Raw genomic sequence first — 25,060 nt, 5'->3', positions numbered from 1 at the left:
GACAATAACCCTGCATAGCGACTCATTCGCCATCTCTTTCAGCCGGCGCCGACTGAGAGGTCGATCTTCGCGGCTCCGGTGACCAGGTCACACGGGTCACCTCGACCGTGACGTCACGACATTGTGACGTCACGTTACGACCCGTCACGAACTGGGAAGTTCCGACCGGGCTGTCTGCGAGCTGAGTTGTGAAGATCACCCTCGGATGATGACATGACGGTTGCGTGGTGCCAGTATAGCGACTGTATTCGCTCGACCATCACTGGTAAGGCGCCCAAATCGGTCCCACGTGGTCCCACGCGCCCGAGCGGCACCGCTGCATGTATAATGGTGGGATCCGATCAGAAGGAAGTCGGGGCTTGACGTCCCAACGGTCCCTCCCCCTCCTACCCACTTTTGGCGGACCATCGGAAGTCTGAACTGACAGTCAGACAGTGAGTCAACTTCCTGACGGTCCTTCGGAGGTCCAGCTGACAGTCAACCGGCTACCCCCCCCCCCGTCGTGATTGACCGTCTTGTCGACGGTCAATCACGATCTGAGATTGACGGCCAAACAGCGAGTCATCCTCCCAACCCCCTATTCGGTAGACCGGTAAGCCGTTTGGTTAGGCCCGCGGTCAACGGGTACTTTTATGTAACGCAGTGTTTTAACTGATGGGCATGGCTAGAGGGGTCACTTATGCGACGTAGGAAGATTATGAGAAAAACTGCCACGTCATCGGTTTGTGTTCAAATATGAGTCTGATGATAAGCCACCAGTTCCGGTGTCTGGTTGTCGCATAACGTCATCGCATACATATCAGAAGTTGTATGTAATTCATAGTCATGCATCTGAGTATTTCGACGCAGCAATTTAAATCTTTGATTCATTTTTACTCCGTAGCTATTAGTTTTGATGGCCCAATGGGTCACTGTTTTGCGACTTCTTTGATACGTTTACCGGGAGATATATAATGCATTAGGTTTTATAGTTCAACATATCGTAACTCCAGAACAGCAATCATAGCTATCGCCGTCGGTAACTTTTGACATGCCACTTCCTCAAATAGCGAGAAAATCTATGACATTCTCGTACACAAGATGATCCGATAATATTTACAATGTGGTGGAAACTCCACATATCATCACCATTGAAAGCCCAATCATGCATAGCAAAACACAAGTAAATAGTGTATAAGTGGATAAACGAGCCATCAGGCGCACGGAATAGCGGTAGCATTGCTCATTAACCACTGCAATCATCCATAACAATATCCACTTCAGTGTTTGATCTCGTTAGACAAACCGACAGCTACAGTAGCAAGAACGTCCGAACCGATTCTGTTAGCAATACATTGCCAGCACCGCTAGCCCCTTGCGGCATTGGCAATAAAGAAATACTGCAGGCTTCAGCACAACACCCACACTAGCTCAGATGTGCACTTCACAACGATTCGATCGGGCCATTCCACATGAGTGCAGGGGTCGGCAGCCGGGGCCGAGCTGAAACCGTTCTCCAGCCGTACTGAGACCGTGCTGGGCCGTGCTGGCGGCGCCGTTCAGTGAACCGTTAACTCCGCGCCGCCCAGCGCATGCGGAATCAGCGTGCGGCGGCGAGCGCGGCGCATTTGACCGCTCCGTGCGTGGTGGTCGCAGCCGATAAAAACCAGTTCAGTAGAGACCGGCCTGAGCTACCACCGGTATCCTATCGGAATGTGCTGATGGACATGCATGTCAATATTTGTTAAAATTATCGATTCGTCGTAGCAGAATACTTGCCAACAATTGATTTCAATCCAATTATAGAAGGAGGAAATTATTCAAATAAGACACGTGAGGCATTGGGCTTTCCGCAGCCTCACCACGAATGCAGCTAAAAGCATTTCAAAAGCATTGTGCAATCGCATGCATTCGTCGAAGAAGCCATAGTGTTCGGGCTAGCAGAATATATGATCAGATTAGTCTGCACGACCTATGACATCGTTCACCGGTCTGATGAGATGCGGTGACCCTAATCCGGAGGTGTTCCATCGCTGCCTCGTGGCCTACCGCCGGCCGCAAGGCGCATTGGCAAAATGTCAGAGGCTTTGCAAACACTCCGCTGTCTATTCGACCGGATACGAGAGCATGGATTCTGGATGTAGAGTGAGGTTAGCGGGACAGATTTACCACCGCTGCAGCATCGGAGCAGGGTTGAGGTGGTTGTAAGACAGGGAGGAAGTGTCTCAGCTTTGTGTTGAGAACTAAGGATAGCCACAGCCGACAGCATTCTACATAAAGGACCATCCAACCGCCTGCAGTGCACTCGGTGATTTGGTGTCAGGTCAAAGCTCTCGCTGGTAAGCTCCATAAACAACTCAATGTCCTGCATGGTGACGATCAGACCAACGCATAATTAGTCCACAGCCAGGTCAGAGTCAGGTCAAAGCTAGGCCATAGTCAGGTCAAACCCGGGTCAGCTCTCCAGCAGGTGCGGCCTGGGTAAAAACTTCATAAAAGACGCGGCGTCCTGGTGCCGTCGCATAACAACAGCTGCTTATTATGGCTGAGTCCCGTCCCCTGCGGTGTTTTTACCCAGTAAGGGATGGCACGAGGTTTCGTAGGCAGACACGGTGGCTGCTTGTTCGCCGTTAGTGGATTGTTTTTACGCGCTGGTGAAAAAGGCGACCACTGGCGCTCATCGAACTGTCTGAACTTGGCATAGCTTGCCAACCTAAAAGTCATGTCTCATGAGGTTTTTCAGTTTTGAACGTGCGACTGCTAGTCCTTGAACGAGAAGGTTTCGAGTGTGCATTTTTATTTACTGGCAAGTGAAAGGATTATTTGGCGGTAGCATTGCGATGCAGTTTCTCTGCATGTATATAGCAGCAACATTCAGGTTTTCTATGCATGAAACCAGGCACCCGGCAAAAAGAGAAGATGTTGTATACCATCCTATACTGCATGCATACTTCTTTCACTTTCCTCGTGCTCTTCCAAGAATATCTGACAAATAACTACATGAAGTTGACACCGTGTCTGCACTCTGCAATTGCATCTACCTCCTCAGCCCCGTGCACCGGGCGTGATTTCTTCCTCGTCGCGGGTGCTGAAATCTCTCGAGCGAAACCGAGAGAAGAAATTACCGCGTGGTTCTCCCAAGCAAGCACGAAGGTAAGAGCAAACCAAATATAGAAGACACGGTGTCTTCTACGACACCAGCTGCTCACAGACGACGCTGCGCAGTGTGATGACAGGATCGCCATCACTATTGACACACAACTGACACAAATGACACGCGTGTCAGTCACACCTGACACGGCCGGTATCTCGACACGGCTGACGGACGCCAACGACACCATCCGCGGAGATTTCTCCGATACCGGACGTCGACGCCGTTCCCCTCCGCTGCCGACGCCTTCAAACGCGACCGGCTATACATAGCGTTCACACCTTCAGACGTGACCCCGGGGCAAGTGTCCAGGCCTTCAGACGAAACCCCGTGAGACACAGTGGGCGTCACTGAATATTCTCAGAGACAGGAAACGGAGACAGACCTTTGACACAGGCCAGCGAAGATAGGAAGCATCGGAGGAAAGGATCTCCATAAAACATCGAAGGACAGGGCCTTCGGCGTCTGGCTGCAACGTCACAAATAAGCGTCACAGGCCAGCGACAGAGGTCAGTGTCTGGAGCTAGAAACACTGGCCAACTCAAGCAAGCCAGCTACCAGCCAGCTCAGCTAAAGATAGACAGCTAACGAAATAACCAGCACCGCTACCCAATATCACTGACCGCACTATGGACAATCACCCACACCCACAGCGTTCAGTCATCAACCCAACCAGCATCGTCACCAACCCGACCAGCACCACGGCACCAATATTAGAAGGTGAGGAGAGCACAGCGCCTCCCGCGCCTGTGAGACCGTGGGGTCAGCGGTCTCACGGCTGCGCTGCCTGTTCGGTGATCACGAGCCGGTGACCCTGCGCCGTTCCCAGGCTAGGCACGGTCAGCTGACCTCGCGAGACTGATACACCACGGACAAAAGAGCTCGTGAGGTCGACACTGCGCCTGGGTAGCCAGCCGTGCTAAGCCACTCATGGTTAGAAACTGACAGTGCTGGCTGTAGGTTATTTCGTATCAAGTGCGGTGCCTCAATGCATTGTGTTTTTACACGATATTACATAACTTTGGTAAAACACGATACAAAGTCTGAGCTTTGTGTGCCAGTACTTACCTAGTGCCTGAATGCATTGTTTCATTTTACATGAAAAAAATACCTACTTCACTTACTATTTACTTTTTTGTAACCATTATGTTCATCATCATTAAATTGGTCACAATATTGTGGTCGTCGAAGCCAAAACATCCTGTGAACCAGCGGTTTAGTAAATGAGCGTTTGGTGGTTCGACAGCCTCAGACGGCCACGTCACAGGCTGAGTTAATGCTCGTCGACCGACGCTACACAATCGCTCCTTTCTTATCCATTTCTCCTTGAATCTATTACCGCTATTGACCCGGCTTATTACCCCGCGAGGTCATAATCCCGCGCACGTCTTCGGTCAAAGCCGCTCGTGGCGGTGCATCAAGCAAACAGTTCTGAGCCCGTGACGCAACCAGTCGAGGCAAAGACGTCTGCTTAGGTACTGGGGATTCATCCGCACTGCAAGTCTTGTGCAACCGCTAGCGCGAATTGACTTAATGCCGATGGAGTAGCCTGCAGCTCGTGTTGTGCCTCATCTTAGAAAATCTCGCTAACGGTGCCGATTGCTCGTCAGAAGAAGCCTCCGTGATAATAAATGGCATGGATGAGCCCACCGATACTTAACTGCGCCTCTTCAATACCCAACGAGCCATGACGAAAAGGTGTGGGCCGAGCACTCAGCCCTGGTTAGCACCCAGATAACGCTGCCCGCCGGTCTGAATACAGGCCACTAATCATATGCATTCGAACTGGTCCACCAGAGGTAACGGTGACCGAGAACGTACCCTGCGGCCATGAAACCGGTCGATCCCGATCCAGGTCGGCCCGGTGCTGGCCGGAGGTCATTCAGGTGCAATTTGAATGTCATTCGGGAGCCGTTAGGATATCATTCGGGAGCCGTTTCAGTGTCGTTTGGCGTCACTCAGGGCGCTGCCTGGGCGCCCACCGGATGACATCTGGGTGCCCGATTGTCCATTCCATGTCCGCTCACCATGTGTTCAGCCCTAGACCCAGTTTCGGCCCGGTCGGAGCGCTGCCGTCTGTCGATGGAGACTAATGGTAGCACGTGCGCGGGCCGGATGGGGCGGGACGGAGGTGGATCGTCCGTGGCGGCACGGCACACGATCCGCCGTGGTTCCTCCGCCTCCAGTGGCCGTAAATAGGGCGGGCTGGAGATGAAATGGTTCACTGACTCTGTGGTATTTGTTACCGTCCGTCATTAGGAAACCGAAGGCGAGAGAATCGCCTTTCTCGAGTTGCTAAGCGTGGAATAGGTCTATAAACTCTATAATAAACGGATATTTGTAAAGGAGATGTCTATAACCGTTTGTGTGAACAACTGATAACAACATAGTGAGGTTAATTTACGGTTTCATTTTCAAGAAGCCGGGCAATTGTGCATTATACAAAAACTGATGCTTTCTTTAAAGTTTGACAACGAAGTTCATAATTATAACTTTGAGCGTTTAAATGAATAACTTATCATGACCTGACGTTCAGCAATTCAAGGAATTCAGGGGAGCATTTGCAAACAGCGACCACTGGAGCAGCTTGAACCAACCTTCCACTACCGCTCGGCTCATATCGATTCAACACTCTCAACCGGGCTAACAAGGCGTGCAGCTTGGTGGTAATGCTGGTGAAATATCAATTCAAACCCAGTACGAGAGATATGCTAATTGCTGATGTGTGAACTCCTTAACCCTCGCCGGCCGAGGGGGGGGCGGGTGCCGCCCCCCCCCCCATAGGGTTTTTTCGCGATAGCTCCGAACACGCTGGCGATAGAGAGCTGAAACTTGGCATACCTGACCTTTGATCCAAGCCGCATCTTTTGACACCAACCGCATTTTTGGGTCAGGTCAGGTCACTGACCTATGACGTCATAAGTGAACCTCTGCACGGTCTTCAGATGTCGCAACTTCGCAACGCCCTCACTGCCAGAGGAGATGTCACAGGGAAATGAAACTTGCAGGATCTAGTAACCATTATGAGTCCCACAACTTGTATATCTCGGATTTTTCCTTAAGGTCATATGAGGTCAGGTCATTTTCGTGACCTCACCATTATAAGTCAATGGGGAAAAACGAAAACTGCTATTCTGGCGCCGGGAACGATCTCTAACTATCTCAAGCACACAGAATCGTGATTTGATGCACTCCTTGCAAGGTTAGATGCGTCACTTTTGCAATGTTGACCTTGCGTGACGTCATTTATGACGTCATCAAGGTCATATTAGTTTTTCGTCAATAACTCTTGATCAAATTGAGCTAGCGAGTCGGGAAAGCCACGAATGGACTCCGGAAGACCTGCCGAATCGAATGATATGCGACATGACCTCTTTCGACCAACTTCGTGACCTTGGGGTGCTGACCTGACCTTGACCTGAGGTCAACACCCCAAGTTGACCTGACCCGGACAAAAAGTATATCATTCGACGCGCCTGAGCGAGACGAACACGATGCTGCCAAAATCGGCGCTCTGCGGCCGTTTTTTGCGAAGTTATTCACCAAAAACTGAACCGTACCTTGGGGCAATTGACCTGACCTCAGAGGTCACCGGTTGACCTAGGACCTTAAAATCGGGTACCAATCTCTGCGTCTCGTAACGGCGCACACGCTCGTTTTTTCCGCGACGCGCTAGCTCCACCAGGGGCGAAACGGCGAGGGGGGGTCGTACCCCCCCCCCCCCCTCGGCCGGCGCGTACGTAGAAAACCAATAGGTCCGGCGAGGGTTAAAACAGTCCTACGAGCAAGGTCTAGATGCGAGTCCAATAGTTCGCCACTATCATTGTCGTCGATGTGCTACAGTGAGACATCGGTGACCTCCCTCACCTTCTGCGCTCCCATCTTCTATAGCCGCTGATCGGTGGCCGGTGACAGCCCACACTCTGCGGTCTATGGACCTGTCACGACACTTTCCGCCGTTCTCTCTTCACGGATCACTCTCTGTCTCTGCCGTCACGCCGTTCACGGTCCACGTGTCTCGTCGCCAGGATCGGCGTCCACTCTCTCCGAGCGCTGTCCAACCCCGACGTCTGGTCACGGCCACGGCCAGACCACTGCTCAGACCACTGTCCAAAACCAGTGATTGATGTCCAATATTTAGAACCACTGTCCAACGTTCCGATCAGCGATCACTGTCCACCGTCCATCTCAGCCCGACCTCAGTGACCACAGAAAATCCTCGTCTCTAGTGACACCAATCCTCATCACCGTTCGTCCTTTACCACCCCTTTCCCGCCACACCGCACCTCTGACCGAAGTCGACGGATCACCAGCAGCGGCGCACGCTGACTGACTTCCCTGCCGCGCGTCCACCTCCACCGCGCCGCCTCCTCCAGCTGGGATTGAGGCCAGCGGGAGCCACCGCCGGCCGCCGGCGCTTCGGCCGGTTTATGATGGCCGCACCACGCCGACTAGCGGTCACACCGCCCCTCGCGGCGAGGCTCCGAGCCGTTCTGCATCAGCTGCCCGCCCGCGCGCATGAGACGAACGCGCTGCGCGTGAGACGAGCGAGGCGCGCGGAGGCGAGCGCGGCGCATGGTTTGGGGTCGTGACCCGGCGCACACGCATCGTCACAGGTGGCGAGACAGGTGTTTGTGATGGGGCGGTGCAGCAGAGTACGTGAGACTGGTGAGGCTATAATCATATGCGATGTCCGTGTGAGCTCCGCGCAGGGTGCGCATTGAAGGTAGCAATTGTGAAGCTCCGTTATGGGAAGTTGTGATGTGACGTGACTGAAAATTGCTGAAAAACCATCGATAACAAGCTAAACAGCAATCTATTTTCTGCCATGACATGGCTGTCTTCACCGTTTTGAAGAGTTTGAGGTGTTGAGAAGGTTTAATGCGCTCAACGATGTTAAAAATCCCAACACGCATATTTTTGCACGAGAGGCTCCAAATAGGAATAAGAGCCTCGTGTCGCACAATGCCTCAAATCGTTCCACTAGGGAGCTCCTATCCTCCAATAGAGACCTCGTATCATCCCAGCAGGCAGCAGGAGCCACTTTCCCTTCATGACCTGACCAGACGCGCTCAGTACCCCAACAGGGCCCGTCGCTGCAGCCCCCATTCCCCAGACGGCAGAGCGCGGCCTCTCAGACCCACTTCATCTGACCGCTCCACTCCCCGACCATTGTCCACTCTGCCCACTAATTGATGCAGCGTCGGCGAGGTCGGTCAGCGTCCTCCCCGCGCTGCAGACGGCTCGTGCAGACTCGGGCAACATCCGCGTTGTTCCTGGCCCGATCAGAGGGCGGTCGCGGTCACCCCGGTCACGGCCGGAATGGAATGCGGGTCAGTGGGAGCTGCCGCAGCCCGTCCGAGCTCCGGGCGGCCTCTGACGGGCCCGGGCGTGCCGAGCGCGCCTGCTGGATACACCATCCTGCACCTCACCGCTGGGTGCGGCCGCAGCGTGGGCTCTACGAGCCGCGGTCCTGTGCCGACCGCAGCCGGAGCGTAGATCCGGGAGGCAGCTGAGAGCCGCGGTGTAGGTAGGTATGTGTGTGCTGTGACGGCGCGGCCGCCGACGGAATTCATTGCCGTCGCCGTGTTCGGCGGTCCTCTGAGATGGAGGGCGGCGGGCGATGGACGGTGGATTATGGACGGTGGACGGTAGACGGTGGACGGTGGATGGTGGACGGTGGACGGCGGGCGATGGACGGTGGGCGGTGGACGGTGGACGGTGGACGGTGGACGGTGGTCGGTGGACAGCGGACGGTGGACCGTGGATGGTGGACGGTGGACGGTGGGGTAAGCGACGGACTGCGGACTGCTGACGGCAGGCGGTGGACGACTATCGGCTATTGGTTGTCGATGTCGACGGGCGGCCGGCAGCCTGTTGCGCAGTTGAGTCGGCGGCGATGCAGCACGCTGCAGCGCCGGGCGATGGCCGATCTCATTCTCGGTACCTCAGAGGTCGGCGGGAGTGAGGCCGCCGGCGGACGGTTGGAGCGGGCCATATCAGTGGGCGGGTAACGGACCGGTCGGGTGCGTCATGGGTCACTGGCGCTGCCGCCTCCGAGCCAGAGTCGGCGGCTGAGGTCAGATAGGTCCGATTGGCCGGTCGGGTCACTAACCAGGAGCACTGGATGCACACCATGCATACTGCAGAGACGGGATATGGAACAGCAATACTTGGTAGGTAGCTTGTGAGTTGTGAGGTCGCTTATGAGATACAGTCGCTTCAACATGCCTGTACTTGTGACTCAGGCATGTTGAACCAGCATGCAGTCCAAAGTGAATGGTGCTTTGAGTTGGGTAGACTGGGGAGCTGAGGGTACCACTTTGTCTCCTAAGTCCGGTCCGGACTAGGGTAATGCCAGCCAGGACCGTAAACCTCGTTTCTCAATGTCGTCGTCTTATATAACTGCAGCGATTAATTCACCAATTAGCATCCAGCAGAGGTCAAGTAGTCAGATTCGCGGAACGAGTTTTGCTTCGGACTTCTAACACTGTCAGGAAAAACATCAGCATGGGATATAAAAATGTAATACGTGAATCCGAATACATGATATGTACATATGTAAGCATTATCACGCCTTGGGGCCTATCATCTATCAATAACCACTTAGAATGTAAATAAATACTTTATTTTTTTCGCCTTCGCGAAATCGACGACAAATGTTTGCGATATCAGCTGGGTGGGTTACACTCTGAAAGGCGATGACTTGGCGAAAAATAGCCACACGTTGAGAGAGATCCGGGAGAGGGATTCCGCAGTGCAAGCCAGAGGGGCCGACAAAGGTCCATAACAGTCGAATGCTTTCAATTGTTAGTCGGTAATCTATACATTTATGCATACAAAGGGAATCACAAAAGGGTGGGAGACCATGAATGGAGTGAGAAGGTGTTGCATGTCTCATTGGAAAATGCCGCCACGTTAGATCAGAATAATGCAAAGTCGTTAAAGGGCAAGGATGCGGCGTTACCTTGACGTTTTTGTATAGACAGCATTCTGCTGGAATGGAATGGCTTTCAGGAGACTTATTGATATCGAATTATTCGGCGGCAATTACATAGTCCAACCAAGTTCGAAACGTGATGAATTATTACGACAGGGTTTCACATGCAAAGGGTTGCATTACATTCTATGGATGGTCGATGGATGATCTTTGAAATTAAATTCCGACCCAGCAATAAGGTTTTAAAGTTTACAATTTAATACATTTTAGAGAACGACATATGAATAATTCTAACCCATGCATATTTAAAATACCTCCGGGTATTCAGAACTATTTCACTATCTAAACATCGTGTCTGGAGGTGCAGCAGCCTTCAGTCGTCTCACTTGTCTAGGACGATGCCCCTACTTATCCGCCCACCCCGCGGTCAACTCGTGAATATGCACGTGGCTGTCCCATCTCGGTCTTTAAATTCCTGCGCTCGGTAGTCGCTTGGTATGCCATTACAAGCATTTTTAGGAGAAAGGGCCCTCGAATGATGTTTAGAGATGCAGGTTGTCTAACTGCTAGACAGCGGAAAATGATGCTCTTGACGTGCATAACAAACTGAAGTTCTATCATTCAATGGCGTAATTTTATGAATACAACAAAGAACATCCATTCTCGTATTAGTTGCCTCTTCTCTGTAAGCTCTTCTGCTCTAGATAGAAGCCTTGCCGCTAAAAACTCCCCATCATTAGCCCGTCAGCTGCTGGCCGTGACACAGAGACCGACATCCCGGCCGTTCAACGTCCATTAGCCGTGCCGTGCCGTCCGGTGGGACTGGTCGGACCAGCAGTGACCAGCGTCTGCTGACCATCTGCTGGTAACGTGACCGTGACCGGGCGACAGTAGAGCGACAGTTTGCAACGGCATTGGAGTGACATAGTGGACGGTATAGGGGCGGCATTTGTGACATGTAGGCCGGGGGAGGGAGAAACAGGGATGAATTATGTAGCAGCCGTACCTATCATCTGAATGCTGAAAATGTCCTACACATCCGCCTAATAATAATAGCCTTACTCTTAGTAAGCACCTGGGAAGCAAACAGCAAAGCAAACAGCCGGAATGTTCGCACTAGCTGGAGGTCAAAGTGCGAATCAGTTGACACAAGCTGCGGTTCCTTTTTGCTTTGTAGATACGCAACGTGTATGCTCCCGTTTCGATCGCACTCACAACAAGGCTGACCTCCGTGTGTCATCTTCAAACGTCCGATAACAGCGTTCAAACACAGAAGCAAAGTGCACTGATGACGTCACACCGCCCGGGAAATGCCACGTGAGCGGTGTTGCATGCAGCAAAGTAAAAGTTCAGGTTCAAGGTGGGATCAGCCTGTACAACAATTCCGAAATGTGTTCGCGGCTTACGCTCCAAATCCAGGTGTAGATCGTGTTTCTGTCAGACAGCAAATGTTTCCGTTAGCTGCTTCCTGGTAAAACTATTTACTGTGTTTGTTTCAGCCCACTGATGTGTCAACAACGTCCGAATACATGGAGTTCCGCCTGTCAAACAATGGTCGAGAGGAGATGTGACGGATGACTCCCAAATAATACACCGATCGGGGGACGAGTCACGACATACCTGGTCATGAGTGACTGACCGCGCACAAAAGATCTTCGTATTCCCTGCCGCGCCGCGAGTGTCTCAGCCACTGCCAGGCGGCGGCGTTTGGTGGCGCACCACCTCAGCTGGCGTTATTGTGGCGCAGGAGAGCTCGTGGCGCGGCGGGCGGGTCAGTCGACTTTATACGGGTCACTGCGCATACATCAGGCACCGCCCGTCGCGCGGCGCGGGGCTTGGTCGGGGCAAGAGATGAGATGCGTCTGACAGGTGTACAGAAACACATACCTCCCGCCGAGCCGCGGCGCAGATCAGGGCAGGCCATTGAACTACAACCGTAAAGATAAGCAAATTGGTCTCATTGGATGAGACAGATACGCGTCAGAATTCTCCTGCGGTGTGACGCTTTCCACTGGCATGTCTCCACGACTCTAAAGAAGCCAACCAGACCAGGTCAACTCCTCAGTCAGGTCACTTTGTTTTTTTTTTTTGTTGGGTTAGGCCCTTTCGGTCGACAAGACCATTGCAGAGCCGGAAGGATGATAGGAATTAGGGGGAGACATTGGTCTGGGCAGGCACCCTAGTGAGTCGCCGGGGCTGAGCCCGTCCAGAGGACAGGCCACCCAGCCCCAAGGCACTCACTGCACCCGGCTACGGGGTGCGCTCCCTCGGGAGCAGCGGTGCCGCTCCAAAGGAGCAGCCCGCATGAGATAAAGTTGCCTGTCCAGCCCGGAGGGGGGTTGCGGCGTGGAGGAAAAGGATTTCAGTGTCCTGAGGATAGAAGCACGGACGGGTGAGGTCACTTTGGACAGCTTCGGCAGTACTGCGGCGCCGCGCCGGACTAGGAAGTGGGAGCGGCCTAGCCCCGGGTCGCGCTAGTGTGTCCAGCCCACTCCGCAAACAAGGAGGGCAAACAGTCGGCGCAGCGGCCACAGAGCGACCCTGACGCCGGCCCGGGGCCTTCCCACCGCCGGTGACCTCAGCACCACTCGGCTGTCCATTGTCCATGGATACTGCTCAGGCCTCAGATAAGTATGCAGAAGAGCTTCACTGTAAAGAAAACAACATAGAAAGAATGCACGATTCATATATGATCAAGGTTTCAGGTCTGGGCTAAAGTAGGTTGACTTTGGAGGGTGTATTTATGACCTTGTTACGCCACTGCACCTTCTCTCGAAATATAAGGCTCTGGTCTGCAGCAGACATGACCTCTGGACAACTTAAAAGTCATGACTGCATTCAGTGTGTAAGCTCAGAGGCCTGCCCGGTTGACAAAGTCCCAGGACGAGTATGAGTTCATCTGATAGCTGAACGAAGCAGTTCTCGCTCCTGCTCAACAGCAGAGGCGAATGCGAGCTGCTGACGACAGACGGTATAAGCACCAAGTAAACCTAACGAACACTGAGTACAGGTAGATGATATGTTATGATATGGAAGATTCTTGGACCATAGACCTCTGTAAACCTTGGACATATCCTGGTATGAACAAGACACGATGTTTAATAATTGATGATGGGTGATATCAAATTATCTGAGGCTGAATAGTGAATACCTAACGATTGGCAAGACACCCACTCGTTAATATTAATCTCCGTAAAATCCGTATTCACTATGCATAAACAACATTCATGGGCATGCAGCTAAGCAAAACAAAGCTGCGAGCTCGATTAGCATCTCGATTCAATACAGTAATCATAAGAATCCAAATTGATTTGCATCCTTAACAACGAGATATACTGTTTGGACAACATTTTCTTTTAGCATGCTATCAAACACTCGACAGCCAATACGAAATTCCGCACACACACAAAAAATGTACATACATTAGGCATGGTATTTTTATAGGTATTTGATTTATATTACATGCATACCTTCAAGTGTCATTTATTCAAGTCCTATCGTTTACAATGTGACTGCAGTCTTTTCCATGCAGTTGATCACAAGATCGGCACTCTCACCCTCCAAGGTATCCGCCCCCCCCCCCTCCCCCAACCTTGTCGATCTGTTCGTCGAGCCTTCTGCAGGCAACACTTACCAGAATGGAGGTGGCCATCTTATGAGCAGTTGGTTCCACTTCGCCGCGGCTCCGTGGAGCCAATACTGGCGTCGTGCACTATTCACTATGCACTGTGCACGGCTGTGCTCGACTGCACGACGGTGCACGCGCTTCTCACGCGGTCTTGCACGGTGCAATCGCCTCGCCGAACGATGCCGGCTCACAGTCTTCGTATTGTCACTAGTGAGGTGTCTTCACGACTTCATCGAACTATACGTCTTCTTCTATCAGTTTATCACTAAGGGGCGGGATAATATTTGTAAGCTTATAGTCATCACCAACGGCATGTCGCAAATTTATACGCTGTTGATGGTGACTAACTATACCGATGGTGGTGGTGGTGGTGGTGGTGGTGGTGGTGGTGGTGACGGCAGCGGTGGTGGTGATGTTGGTGATGTGGTGGTAACAAGATACCCACGATGGCAGCGGGCCGGTGAGGAAGAATCGTATACAGCGCGGTAGACGAATGACTAATGGTCCCACCCGCGTGCGGTTTCTGGACGATGAATGTGGCTTGTGATTTCCGGTGATCTACGTTGTTTTCCGGTATCTAAGGTGCACAGACACCGGTGCGTTCCCGTCGTTTACCTACTCTGTTGTTTGTTTCCATGCGTTTCCATAGATTAGCGAGTGTGCTGTCAGATAAGCGGCAGCTGCAGCGACTCCAACCCCTTGTTTTCGTCCAGCCCAGCGCGCACATGTGCCGAGGGAACAGCGAGAAAGGCAGGTGCGAGCTCCAAGCGATACTCTGCCTATCTGGTCCATCCATCTCGGCCGCTCGCTCACCATGAAATGGCTGGCTTTCTTCCGTCCAGCACCAGCCACCAACCCATCAGCTCGGGTCATTTCCTGGCTCCACTGCCCCTCTCCCCGCCACCCCGTTCCACAGCTCGACAGGTCTGTCGGCTCGCCCAATTACCTGTCGATACAATCGATAGGTCGGCGGCACGAGAGGCGCCACACCGGTCTCTCTTGACCCACTGCGGCGGTGAGATGACCCGTTTCTGATCTTCTCCTGGCGGGCTGCCATTCGACCTGGCCTGAATTAGCGCCATTTCCATCTGAGTTAATGAGCTGGTGCCATACTACACGGTCGGACCCGGTTCCGCCCGGATGGACAGGGCCATATTTGACCTGTTTGTCTGCTGTGTGACCTGCCGCCCACTGAGATCTCGAGGGTATCTGAACTGACAGATCATCTGGATTGCGCGTCTTCTAGCCACGTGGGGCGTCGGAGTTCATATATCTGGAAACGCATCCTTACAAGACGTCGGATCTGCGTGCCGCGCGCCACGCGCCACACGAAGGACTATCGCGAACAAATCACCCCCGCAGCAGGACTGACGCACTGACGGACCAGCGGCACACGCGCTGGGCCACTGTCCCGGCATCCATCTCATTATCCGATGCGTGCTTTGAGGACGCCACGCGGCGCTATAGTCACGGCAGGCGGGGTCTCGGCTGAATACCGATGGCTGACCCGGAGGTCATCAAGGGTGGAAAGAAGCTCATAGACCACACAGAAAGGCGTGAAAGCTAACCTTACTGCAGCATATGGTTTGACAGAACGCCAACCCGCCTGACCTGGCCCGACACGTCAAAGCACGGAACGGTGATGCGTCACCGTGCGTGGTGCAACAAGCCAACAAACAACAGACAATCGAAAGTATCCGACGATCGACGCACATTGAATTGGTGACGTACCAGTGCTTGTTTCAGTGACCGCAAAACCTGCGAGCTTGCATTGACCTTGGTCATTGTGAGGCAGTGTTGTGTGCCAGAGCACCAGTCCGGAAACTATAGCACCGAGCGACGAACAAAAACGGGCGGATTACAACTGGATTATTATTCGGTTTCCGTTTTGGAGCTTTCCGTTTCAGAGCCGGAACTCCGCAGGGAACTGCTGGAGAGAGATGAGAGCGAATGAAAGCGGCATTGGCACAGGCAGTGAGCGAGAGATATGCCTAGGTGCGACAAAATGTGTGCTCCTGAAAAAGTAACAAATTTTGGTATCATTTTTTGTTACGTGTTTGCTTTATAGTTATGTCAAAAAAAACATAACAAAGAAAATAAATGACATGAATTGTAATTTGCAATCAATGCAATGCTTACTCATTCAGTTATATAATGCTAATGGGTAGACGAACTTCTGTTATCGACGTCCGTCCTCATGGTCGGATGGTTCGTCCGTGTCCTGCCTTCATCCACCAAACGCACTGGCGCGTCACATTTCAATTACCGACCACCACCACACGGCTGTGACGCCCGTGACGTAACCATGACGTCACCGTGTGACAACCGTGACGTCACGGGAAAGACAGCTGACGACCCGCCCAGCGACCTCGGCTCTCGACCAGACGAGGAACAGACGGGCCGATCGATTTTTCGGTAATCTGAGCTCAGGGTAGTTATGGGATCGATAGATACGCGCGTCGGCTGATTGGTGGCAGCTAATGGTGCGGCTACCATATGTTAGAGGCTGATAATGGGAAACGCAGAGAACACCAATTTCTGGCCCGTAAAGGGACAATAACGCAGTAAAAAGCAGCTCATATTATACACAGGTATGACTGTCTCACCCATTTTTTGCTAACCGGGCGATATGGAAGCTGGCGTTGCCGTATATTACCTCAGATTTTGCGTGGGCCACACGTGCAAAAAATTCCGCAACCCTTTGACAAGGACTAACAGGTTCAGGATATGAATCCGGCCAGCCCGACTGGTTTGCGCTGCCCGAGCACGCTGTTTACAAGAGCTGGCGACCCTACCCAGTTTCCGCTGCCGGCCGTGGTAAGCCACAGATCCGGTGGAGGATGGATCGGAGCCTGTCCGACCGAGACGCGTGGTCTGCGCAGGGGCTCCGACCGACCAGCTCTGCAGGAAACACGTGTGGACTGTGACCCAGCCAACCCGTGCGTCCCGCTCCTTTGACGTGAGCGGGACGGACGTTTGAACAGATTCCTCACGATATACGGATGGTATGTTAATCTTCCACGTGTTGTGGGGACGGAAGCTAGCCTTCTGCCTTACAACCCTTTTTACAATCCGCTAGCCAGATCGGAGTTCGATAAGTAAAGATGGTCCTCGCAGAGAAGAAAAGACCAACGGACAACAGACCAGCGGACCAATCAGCCCGGTATAGACCGGATTACAGTGGACCACGTGTGGTCCAGACAAGATCAAAGTGGGCAATATGTGCACCAGAATGGACCAGCGTGTGAACCACCGGAGCCGTGCCGCACGGCGCGTTCGAGGCATGCTGACCACTGAGCTGAGCACACTTCCACGCCGACACGTGAGATGTGTGCAGCAACCTCCTCGCCGACTGTTCTGGTGAGACAGCCACCGAGTATAGGTGGCAAGCTCATCTGCGGAGGCTAGCATCGCGTCGTAACGTTCAGAGAACACGAAGGTCGCAGATGGGATGATACATCTGCATAAACAGGACCTTCAAGCGGCTTCAGGACGGTAGGCCGTTTTTTGCCTCTGAGAAACCATAAACTGATCAACGCAGGTATGCCAATTGCAACACCGTATAAGTTCGGCACAAGCTGCCAATGACCTGAAGCAATACAAAAGCTGCCGGCTCTTTGTATGGGCAAATGAATGCATACCACGAAGAGATAACCAACGCAATCCATTGCAGGACGACTGCAGTTCATTAGCGCCAGTGTTCAAGGAATTTGTGCTGCGAGCTCCCCATATACCATCCTCGTGTGACGATGTTTTAGAGCACCAAACACGTGCTGTGAGCTCTCATCCCATCGTGTTGTGAGCTCTCGGAGCACCAGTCACCACCCACGTATTCGTGGGCATTGTTTCCGCGAAGGGAGCTCTGCACCTCTGGGGGCGGACGGTCTGTCCTCCCAAGGGCATCGTTTCGAATCGCATTGCGTGCGCGATGCCCTCACTCTCAGAAGCTCGCCGCATCACGCGAGGTGCGTAATGGGATAGAGGCCTGCGGGCATATTACGTTCGTCGTTCAAACTTTGGACGCTTCCCGTGAGGGTAGAACCCGCGCGTACCGGCGTGTGTCACCGTACTGAGCGTGGAGCGTCTGAGTCACAGTGTGACGACCGTCACGGCCGTCACACCTGGCGTCCGCTCACCTGCCGGGGAGGGGAACAGAGGAATGGGGTACAGCTGACGGTGACAGCTGCCCCGAGCGCGCTGGCCGTGGGGTGTAGAGAGGTTCGGTGGAGGGATTGTACCAACGTGTTTGTGCCATAGAGGATAGTCGTTCAATGTTGACGATTGTGGACTGTTGAGTGTTGATTTGTGATGGTGGGATCGGGTGGGAGCTTGATCCGTTCTATTCACCTCTGTGTGTGTCTCCTCTCGTTGTAGTTCCGCCACCACCACCACCGCCGCTGACACCACTGTCCACTAACTGCCTCGCTCAACACTCACCACTTTTCTCTGTTCGCAACCGTCAACCAGGGATACGCCTCCCTGGACACTCGTGCCAACACACCACCACAGATCCTCACCACCCACACTGCGCGGCTGACGGCGCGCAAACTGCCGCCCTGCCGCCCGCTTGGCGCGTCGTCCGTAAGTACCCTGCGTCGTCCCGCCGCCGCCGCCGCCGCCGCCGCTGCCGCCAGGTGCCGCTGCCGCCGCCGACGCCCGGCGATCGGCGCATTTCCGGTGATTAGGGCGGCCGCTGTGGGAGCCGCCGCCCGAGCCGCCCAAACCGCCGCCCGAGCCGCCCGGAGCGGCGGGGTGCCCGCCCAACACCGCCGCGGTGTGGACAGAGCCGACAGAGCCATGGGGGCTGGTGATGACGACCGGTGAACAATCACAAAGACCGGCAGCGAATGCGGGCAGGGTGCAGTGGACGCGGTGGTGAGGGCATGGAAACAGCATGGTGGGAGTCTGATGCCGGTTGTGGTGAGACTTCTCGTCAGTTGTCTGGAGAACCAGCATAGACAGCATGGGGAAACGGAAGCTCGTCGACATTACGATCGACTGATAAGGAGAACCGTTCGTGCGGACGGCACTCGAGTTCTTGTGCCCGATGCAATCCGATAACAGCTTTAAATGGCCGATGTTCTGACACAGGAATGTCGGGAAGGAAGCGTTTAGTTGGACTATGTGTAAAAAGCAACTTCCAGTGAAAACAGTCGTTATTCAGTTTTCCACGAATATCACTCGAACGAAAGCAGAGCGTGTCGGCGGCCGTGCCTGCGGAAACTCCGCCGTGTACGATCACAGTTGACAGTTGTTAGCAGGCCGCGAACTGCCGTCAAAGCGCCAATCGGCCGTGAAAGTGACGCCTTGGGTGTCGCCCCTGCTCGGCTCTCCTCCGCCCGCTCACTGCGACCGCCGGCAGATCCTGGTCATGTTTTCTCTCCATCCGTCACGGCAACTACCGTGATTCTGTGACGCCGTTGTGCCCACCGGGCTGCCGCTGCCAACGCCGCCGGCTACTGGCTTTGTGAGCGGCGCCACGGCAGCCACCCAGCCGCCCCGGGCACCGTCCACGGTCACCACGCTGGGTAGAACCCGTGCACGAGCTGGTCTAAAAACTGGACCAACGACCGCCCCGGAAACGGCGGTGCGCCGGCGGCCGTCGGAGGCCATGGCAGCTGCCGGCCTCGCGTCGGGCGGTCGCCATTGATGGAAGGGTGGGCTGGGTGGCTGGATCAAACGGGGAGGGTGAGGGGTGGACTGGAAGTGGTGGTGCGTGATGACCGTGGCTCTGCTTGTGACTACATTGTGGTTGTGTATACGTCACATGCTGGAGATTGTTGGGATTTTGTAAAGGAGGGAGACGAAAAATCAGAGAAGTGTTCAAGTGGATATCATCTGTTGCAGCTCAGCAAAAATGTAACAAACAGGAAGCAAGCAATGCCTACATAAAATGCAGAGTCGCAAAGAGATTAAAACGAATCCGAAACAGCATGCAGCTGTCGATGAATCACGCTATGGCCTGAAATTTCTTGTCAGGTGACGACCACAGGCACTGATGATAAGCCTTTTGAGAAATGACCAAAGCTTCCGAACCCGTGTAGGTCGGAGTCAATTGTCACAACAGCGGGCAACAAAGTGTCAGAGAGCGTCAGCCTTGTGTGAGAATTTCGCTCGTCCTTCAAAGACTGTCCGAGTTAGCCCAGAGGTCGTGCGATGTCTCTGCACAGGTTCCCTGAACAGGACATCACAACCACACCTGTTTGCAGTGTGGGGTCAAGGGGTGTTCTAAGGCTCTACGCATCGGCTTAATTGGTGAGAATCTGTGCCCACTGCGGTCGACCACCCCATCACCACATGACCGCCGGTTACGCTTCTATTACACACGTAAACTGCGAACGTTTGTCACCATTTTAGTGGAAGCGGAAGTGATCAAGATATCTCTGTAATTTAACATACACAGTGGTCCTCTCAATCAGACAGAGAAGATAAAAAGGCTATTCTCACGCCTGTCTTCGCCCGAACTCCCAACTGTTGGTTGGGATGGGCGGGTCGGGTCGGGCTGGGTGGGTCAGGTAGTTTTGTAGGCGATGGGCCAGTTCCATAGGTGTGCCCGGCCCAATCTCACGAAATATACCACCCATCCATTAGCCAGCAGCGCTAGCCAGGCCTCCGGCCAATGTCCGATGCATATTTGACGAGTGCGTTGAATTTGGCCCAGCCGCGCCCTCATCATGAGTCACTGTGGGCCGCTCCCCGCCCGAATAATTGTGTTCGTTATTGGTTAGCAGGCAGACCGAACGCACTACAGGGTGGCGTCTGGAAACCGATCGGATAACGAGACGTTATTGCATTATTGGGAGAATTTGCAATTTCGGTTGTAGTATTTGAGCAGTTGGGCGGTAAGAATTCGGTCATTTGTACCGAAATTGTACCAACCATTTTCCAAAACGAAGAAAAACATTAAATTCTCCAACTCCATTACTTTCACATATGATGTAGCTACGATTTACCTGCTATAATTAGCTGATATATCAATTGTTATGTAAAGAACGCCAATGTAGTGAAAGAGAATAAATAGCCGATTATAATTATCCAAACAACCTTTGTCATATCCCTGCCATTCAAGTTTAACCGGGTCTCTGCCATCTTGTGCCAACAAGCACCGGAAATGTCACAGACATTCTGAGAAGGAATTCAAAGTTCCGGTTTCATTCCTTCCGACACAATGCAATGGAGGTAACGGGGTAAGAATCACAAGGAAAACAACACTAAACAGCTACATTGTCCCTTGATAGCGAGACGAGATGCGGTTTACGATATGCGACCCACGTGCTCGCTGTATCGTGCGGGAACACATAAAATTCGCATCACATTATACCATGCAGCAGCAAATCATTTACTCATGGTTATCCTTGCCTCCTTTGCAGCTACTCGCAAGAAGTGTCACAAATTGTTCAATATATTAAAGCGTTTACGGGATGTTCTCTTTAGTGCATGCTTTGTGCATTTTAATGCATTTGCCTACGTATGACCCTCGTATCGAATTCGGCCATAAAATTTAACCTTGCCGGCATTGCTTCACCAAGCAATCCAAATTCAATGCCAAGCATCCCAAATACGGAAAGCAGTATAGACAAAGAGCACAGCAATTAAATTTATTCCAAACCGTATACCTTACAATTATGTAATATTTCCATTGGGTAGGCATTTTGGGAAGGTGATTTGGCTTGGAGATGTGCAACTTCTTGGCGTTACAATGGATGTAACGAGCAGGTATATTTCCATCTGTCAATAGTGAAGCGAGCTGTCCCCCAGGAGGTCAAAACGATAACATATTGGATCAATTACTACCGATCGGGAGGCTTGCTAGCTCAATCTATCTCCGACGTCTTGCATCGGCCAATTTGTTATGCATCCCATTGACTAATTTCCCCGAGCAAAATTAATCGCCTAATGAATCATGCCATTGAAGCAGCGAGGCAGCTTTTAAACGGCGAGAAATCGCGTTGAAGTTCAAGCGCGTGACAAAAAAGGGCGGCAGAACTGGCCAAAGTTAGAGCACGTCTAGCCAAGATAAGCTGGCATACTGTGAGATGAAGCAAGACGTGTCCAGAAGCAGCGAGACCCAGCGAAACGAGTCTAGTGATGGGCCTGTATCGCTCGGCGGCGTGGCGCGTCGGCCGCCGGCGCGTGGCGCGTGTCAGACGCGCCGTGACTGGCACCGTTACGATCGTCACGGCGCCCGTCACACGGTAAACACGTGACGTGGCTCCTCTGCCGCCGGGGCGAGCGGCGACAGACGGTGACAGAGGTGTCGAAACTGACACGATGTGGAGTGAACATCGACACCGCTACAGCGCACCTGGACATCAGAAACAACATCGGAAGTCGACCCCCGGTCCCGCGCCCGACCGGGCCCCGCTGGGCGCCGCGGAGTCTGGCCCATCCCTACCAGCACGGCGCTGCGCAGCGCGGCCGGTCGGTCGGTCGGTCGGCCGGTCCGTCTGCACGCCGTTCACTGATGATGGACGCGACACGCTCGCCGGAAGCAGCGCGCAGCACGCTCGCCGGAAGGGGGCCAGCCCGGCGCGGCGCGGCGCCGGAAGACGGCCACACCTATGAGGCGCCGCGAAGCACCGGTCGGCCGCGGGAGGTCCCCCGGTGGTGAGCAGCCTGACACGAGATGGACGGCCCACGGCTCACGAACGGCCGCTCGCATGAGCAAAACGGCGCGGCATAACCGGGTAGGATAAAAACGTCAGCACCAGACACGGAATGCCGTTAGCGGCCTGCTGAAAATGTGGAGTTCCGTGTGCGCTAGTTGAGCGGGCTCGGAGTCGGGCATTCAGTCCTGTTTTCAGGAACGGAAGTGGAAATAAATCGCGGTGTTTGTGTGTAATTGATATCGGGGATGATTTCATTTTGCATTGATAATCGTAACAGGCGCATAATCAAGATAGCTATAAGCAATGTAAGTATACTCTGGCTTATCTGCATCGTTAATTTCCAACGGCCGGATCAAAATAAATCTATGCCGGGCCTGGTCATAGGAGTGGTGTTAATTCGCATGTTTGACTTCATTTGCGTTGTAGATAATGTCCAATGCCGACTTTAAATTTGGCTAAGTAATTAACTGCTTGTGCACGTTTGAGTGACTGACCAATCTAACTGATAAAATCACTCGGAAGTACGAATAAATACGGCTTACCCATGATCGCCTCAAGCAGACTGATGCAAAGTCCCGAACGATCTATTTGAATCAAATATCCTTGGGATGAAAAACGTGGTATGCCATCAAATAAATGTTAACCCTCGCCCATGTAGGGGGGGTTGGTGCAACCCCCCCTGAGGTTTTTCGGAAATAGTGCAAAAACGGCGGCGCGCAGCGCCGCCAAATTTTGGGTACCTTATAGGGCAAACCTTGCGCATCTTTTGATAAAAAAAAATTTGACCGGGTCATGTCAGGTCACGGAGTTATGACGTCACAAAGGGAACAGCCTCCGGCCGGATTTTCACAAACTGAGTGCCAACGCCCGAGGTTTCCTGCCGTTGGTACGGACATCGGTTGATGGATCGTGATGAAACTTCCCATGCATGTTGGGGCAAGTATTGGCTATCATATGGTATAAGAAACTTGACCGGGTCAGGTCAGGTCACGGAGCTATGACGTCACAAGAGGAACAGCGTCCGGTACTATTTTTGAAAAGCGCCCGAACCACTATTTTGCTAATTCTTGTCACCTCGATGGGAATATGCAGCAATATTAGCTTCTATAGGGAGCAAATGGACCTCCCAAATCCAAAAATACAATCAGATTTTAAAAATTTAAATTTTGATTTTTCGAATTTCTGCCGCCGACTGTGACCTTGCCGACTTCCGGCGCTCCCAACGCGCCATTTTTAGAGCTAGGGAAACGAAATACATACCAAACGATAGAAAATTGATCAAGGAACACGATAGTGAAGGTTTCAAGTCGATATCTCCCACCGTTTTGCCGCAATCGCCGCGGAAAGTTAAAAAAGTCTATTTTTCCGAAAAATTTGACCTTTGACCGGTCAAAAGTAGGTCAAATGTTGACCTAGGACCAAAAAATATACCACCAATCGCGAGATCTCGGCGAGAGCAATCCGTTGGTCTTTTCCGCTAAGCTCTACGACGCTCCGTTTTCAAACGCCAAGGGGGGGGTCGCACCACCCCCCCCCCGCATGGGCGAAGGTGGCAGATCGCCGTTTACGGGCGAGGGACCACACATAGACCACACATAGGCACACACACCGCTATCCGGTCCCCACGTTAAACACATCTCCCTGGTATTCAATCACCGGACAAAGGTCAGGTCACCCATTGGCGTCACATCGACACCCGACATTCGGCGCCGTGAGATCGATCGACACCCAAATGGAAATCACTCACTGCATTAGAATGGTAATAACGCGTCTGCGCGCGGCCGTCGGGCCACTCCTGACAGCCGCTTGGTCTCGGATAATTGGTGACTCGACTGGTGTCTCGGGTCTCGCTCCGGCCCGCAGTGCCTGAGGGGATTGCCGGCGTCGTCTCCGGCTCAGTCGCCGCCGGCTCCGGCTCCGCGCCGCCTTAGTGCGCTAGCCGGCGGATTACCATAAGCCCGAGCCGGCGCGTGAATAATGGAGACCGAGCTCTGACGTCAGTTCCGAGTGAAGTACCTGCACTCGGAAGTGACTCCGAGATGCGCTGGTGAGCCGGTTCGCCGGTGGTTCGCCGGTGGTTTGTTGGTTGTTTACCAGCGGCGGCGGCCTATGATCAGTTCTCTGATGAGAGGCGCTATCCGTGTGCCACTCCGCGACCCCTCGGCGGTGCTGTGTCGTGACGCTGCTGTCCGTGACAGGTTCCGATCGGAACACATCTCCGGTGCCGTGAGCCCATACCGATCACCTCAGCTCGGCGTGCGATCGGACGTGGGACAATGGACGTGAAGGCACAGTCGATCAGCCACGCCGATATTGAATTATTCAATGAAAAGTGGAAGCACGGCACAAGACATTTCGATAGGGGTTCCGTTCTGAGAAGAGCTTTCTGAGAGCCATGCTGACTGAGCATTTTATCGAAGACCTTAGCTTGACTTTTGATTCGGACCTGTGAAACTGACTCGCACCCATATTTTGAAGAGTTGCAGCTTCCAATATCGCTACATATACATAGCCGTTCGACATAACCGATTATTTGATCCACAGATAACATGAAACAGATTGAGATTCACAGATTCATGTCATCTATGTTTGACCTGATCGAAGGAGGTCAAAAAGCAGCAATAGCATTCGGCGATGCATAGTGAATGCTGTAAACTTCGTCATCGTCTCCTCTATCGGCATGGCTACCGCACCATCTTCACCATCGTTTAACGTCACCACCATAGGCACCAACACCATAACCAGCACCAGCA

The 25,060-nt window shown here is 53.0% G+C and overlaps 1 protein-coding gene across 5 annotated transcripts in view; it reads right to left on the bottom strand.

The window, feature by feature from the left end:
• LOC122389384 overlaps positions 1 to 25,060 on the bottom strand; it is an 80,282-nt gene that overhangs the window by 33,799 nt on the left and 21,423 nt on the right. For 2 of the 5 annotated variants that reach the window (XM_043381320.1, XM_043381323.1), the window contains exons 1-2: positions 18,216 to 18,270; positions 13,705 to 13,963 (exon numbers count right to left, since the gene is read on the bottom strand). The exons of 2 other annotated variants lie outside the window; for them this stretch is intronic. In XM_043381320.1, the coding sequence (XP_043237255.1) occupies positions 13,705 to 13,722 (18 nt within the window). In that variant the 5' untranslated portion in view covers positions 13,723 to 13,963; positions 18,216 to 18,270. Of the gene's footprint in view, positions 1 to 13,704; positions 13,964 to 18,135; positions 18,175 to 18,215; positions 18,271 to 25,060 lie in introns of those variants that run through there. One more of the 5 variants, XM_043381322.1, reaches the window with a different exon arrangement.

This window comes from Amphibalanus amphitrite, unplaced genomic scaffold, assembly GCF_019059575.1.
Source record: "Amphibalanus amphitrite isolate SeventyFive unplaced genomic scaffold, NRLGWU_Aamphi_draft 000356F_arrow, whole genome shotgun sequence".
NCBI lineage: Eukaryota > Metazoa > Arthropoda > Thecostraca > Balanomorpha > Balanidae > Amphibalanus > Amphibalanus amphitrite.
The sequence above is the reverse complement of the archived record's forward strand: the minus strand, read 5'-3'. Positions and strand labels throughout refer to the sequence as shown.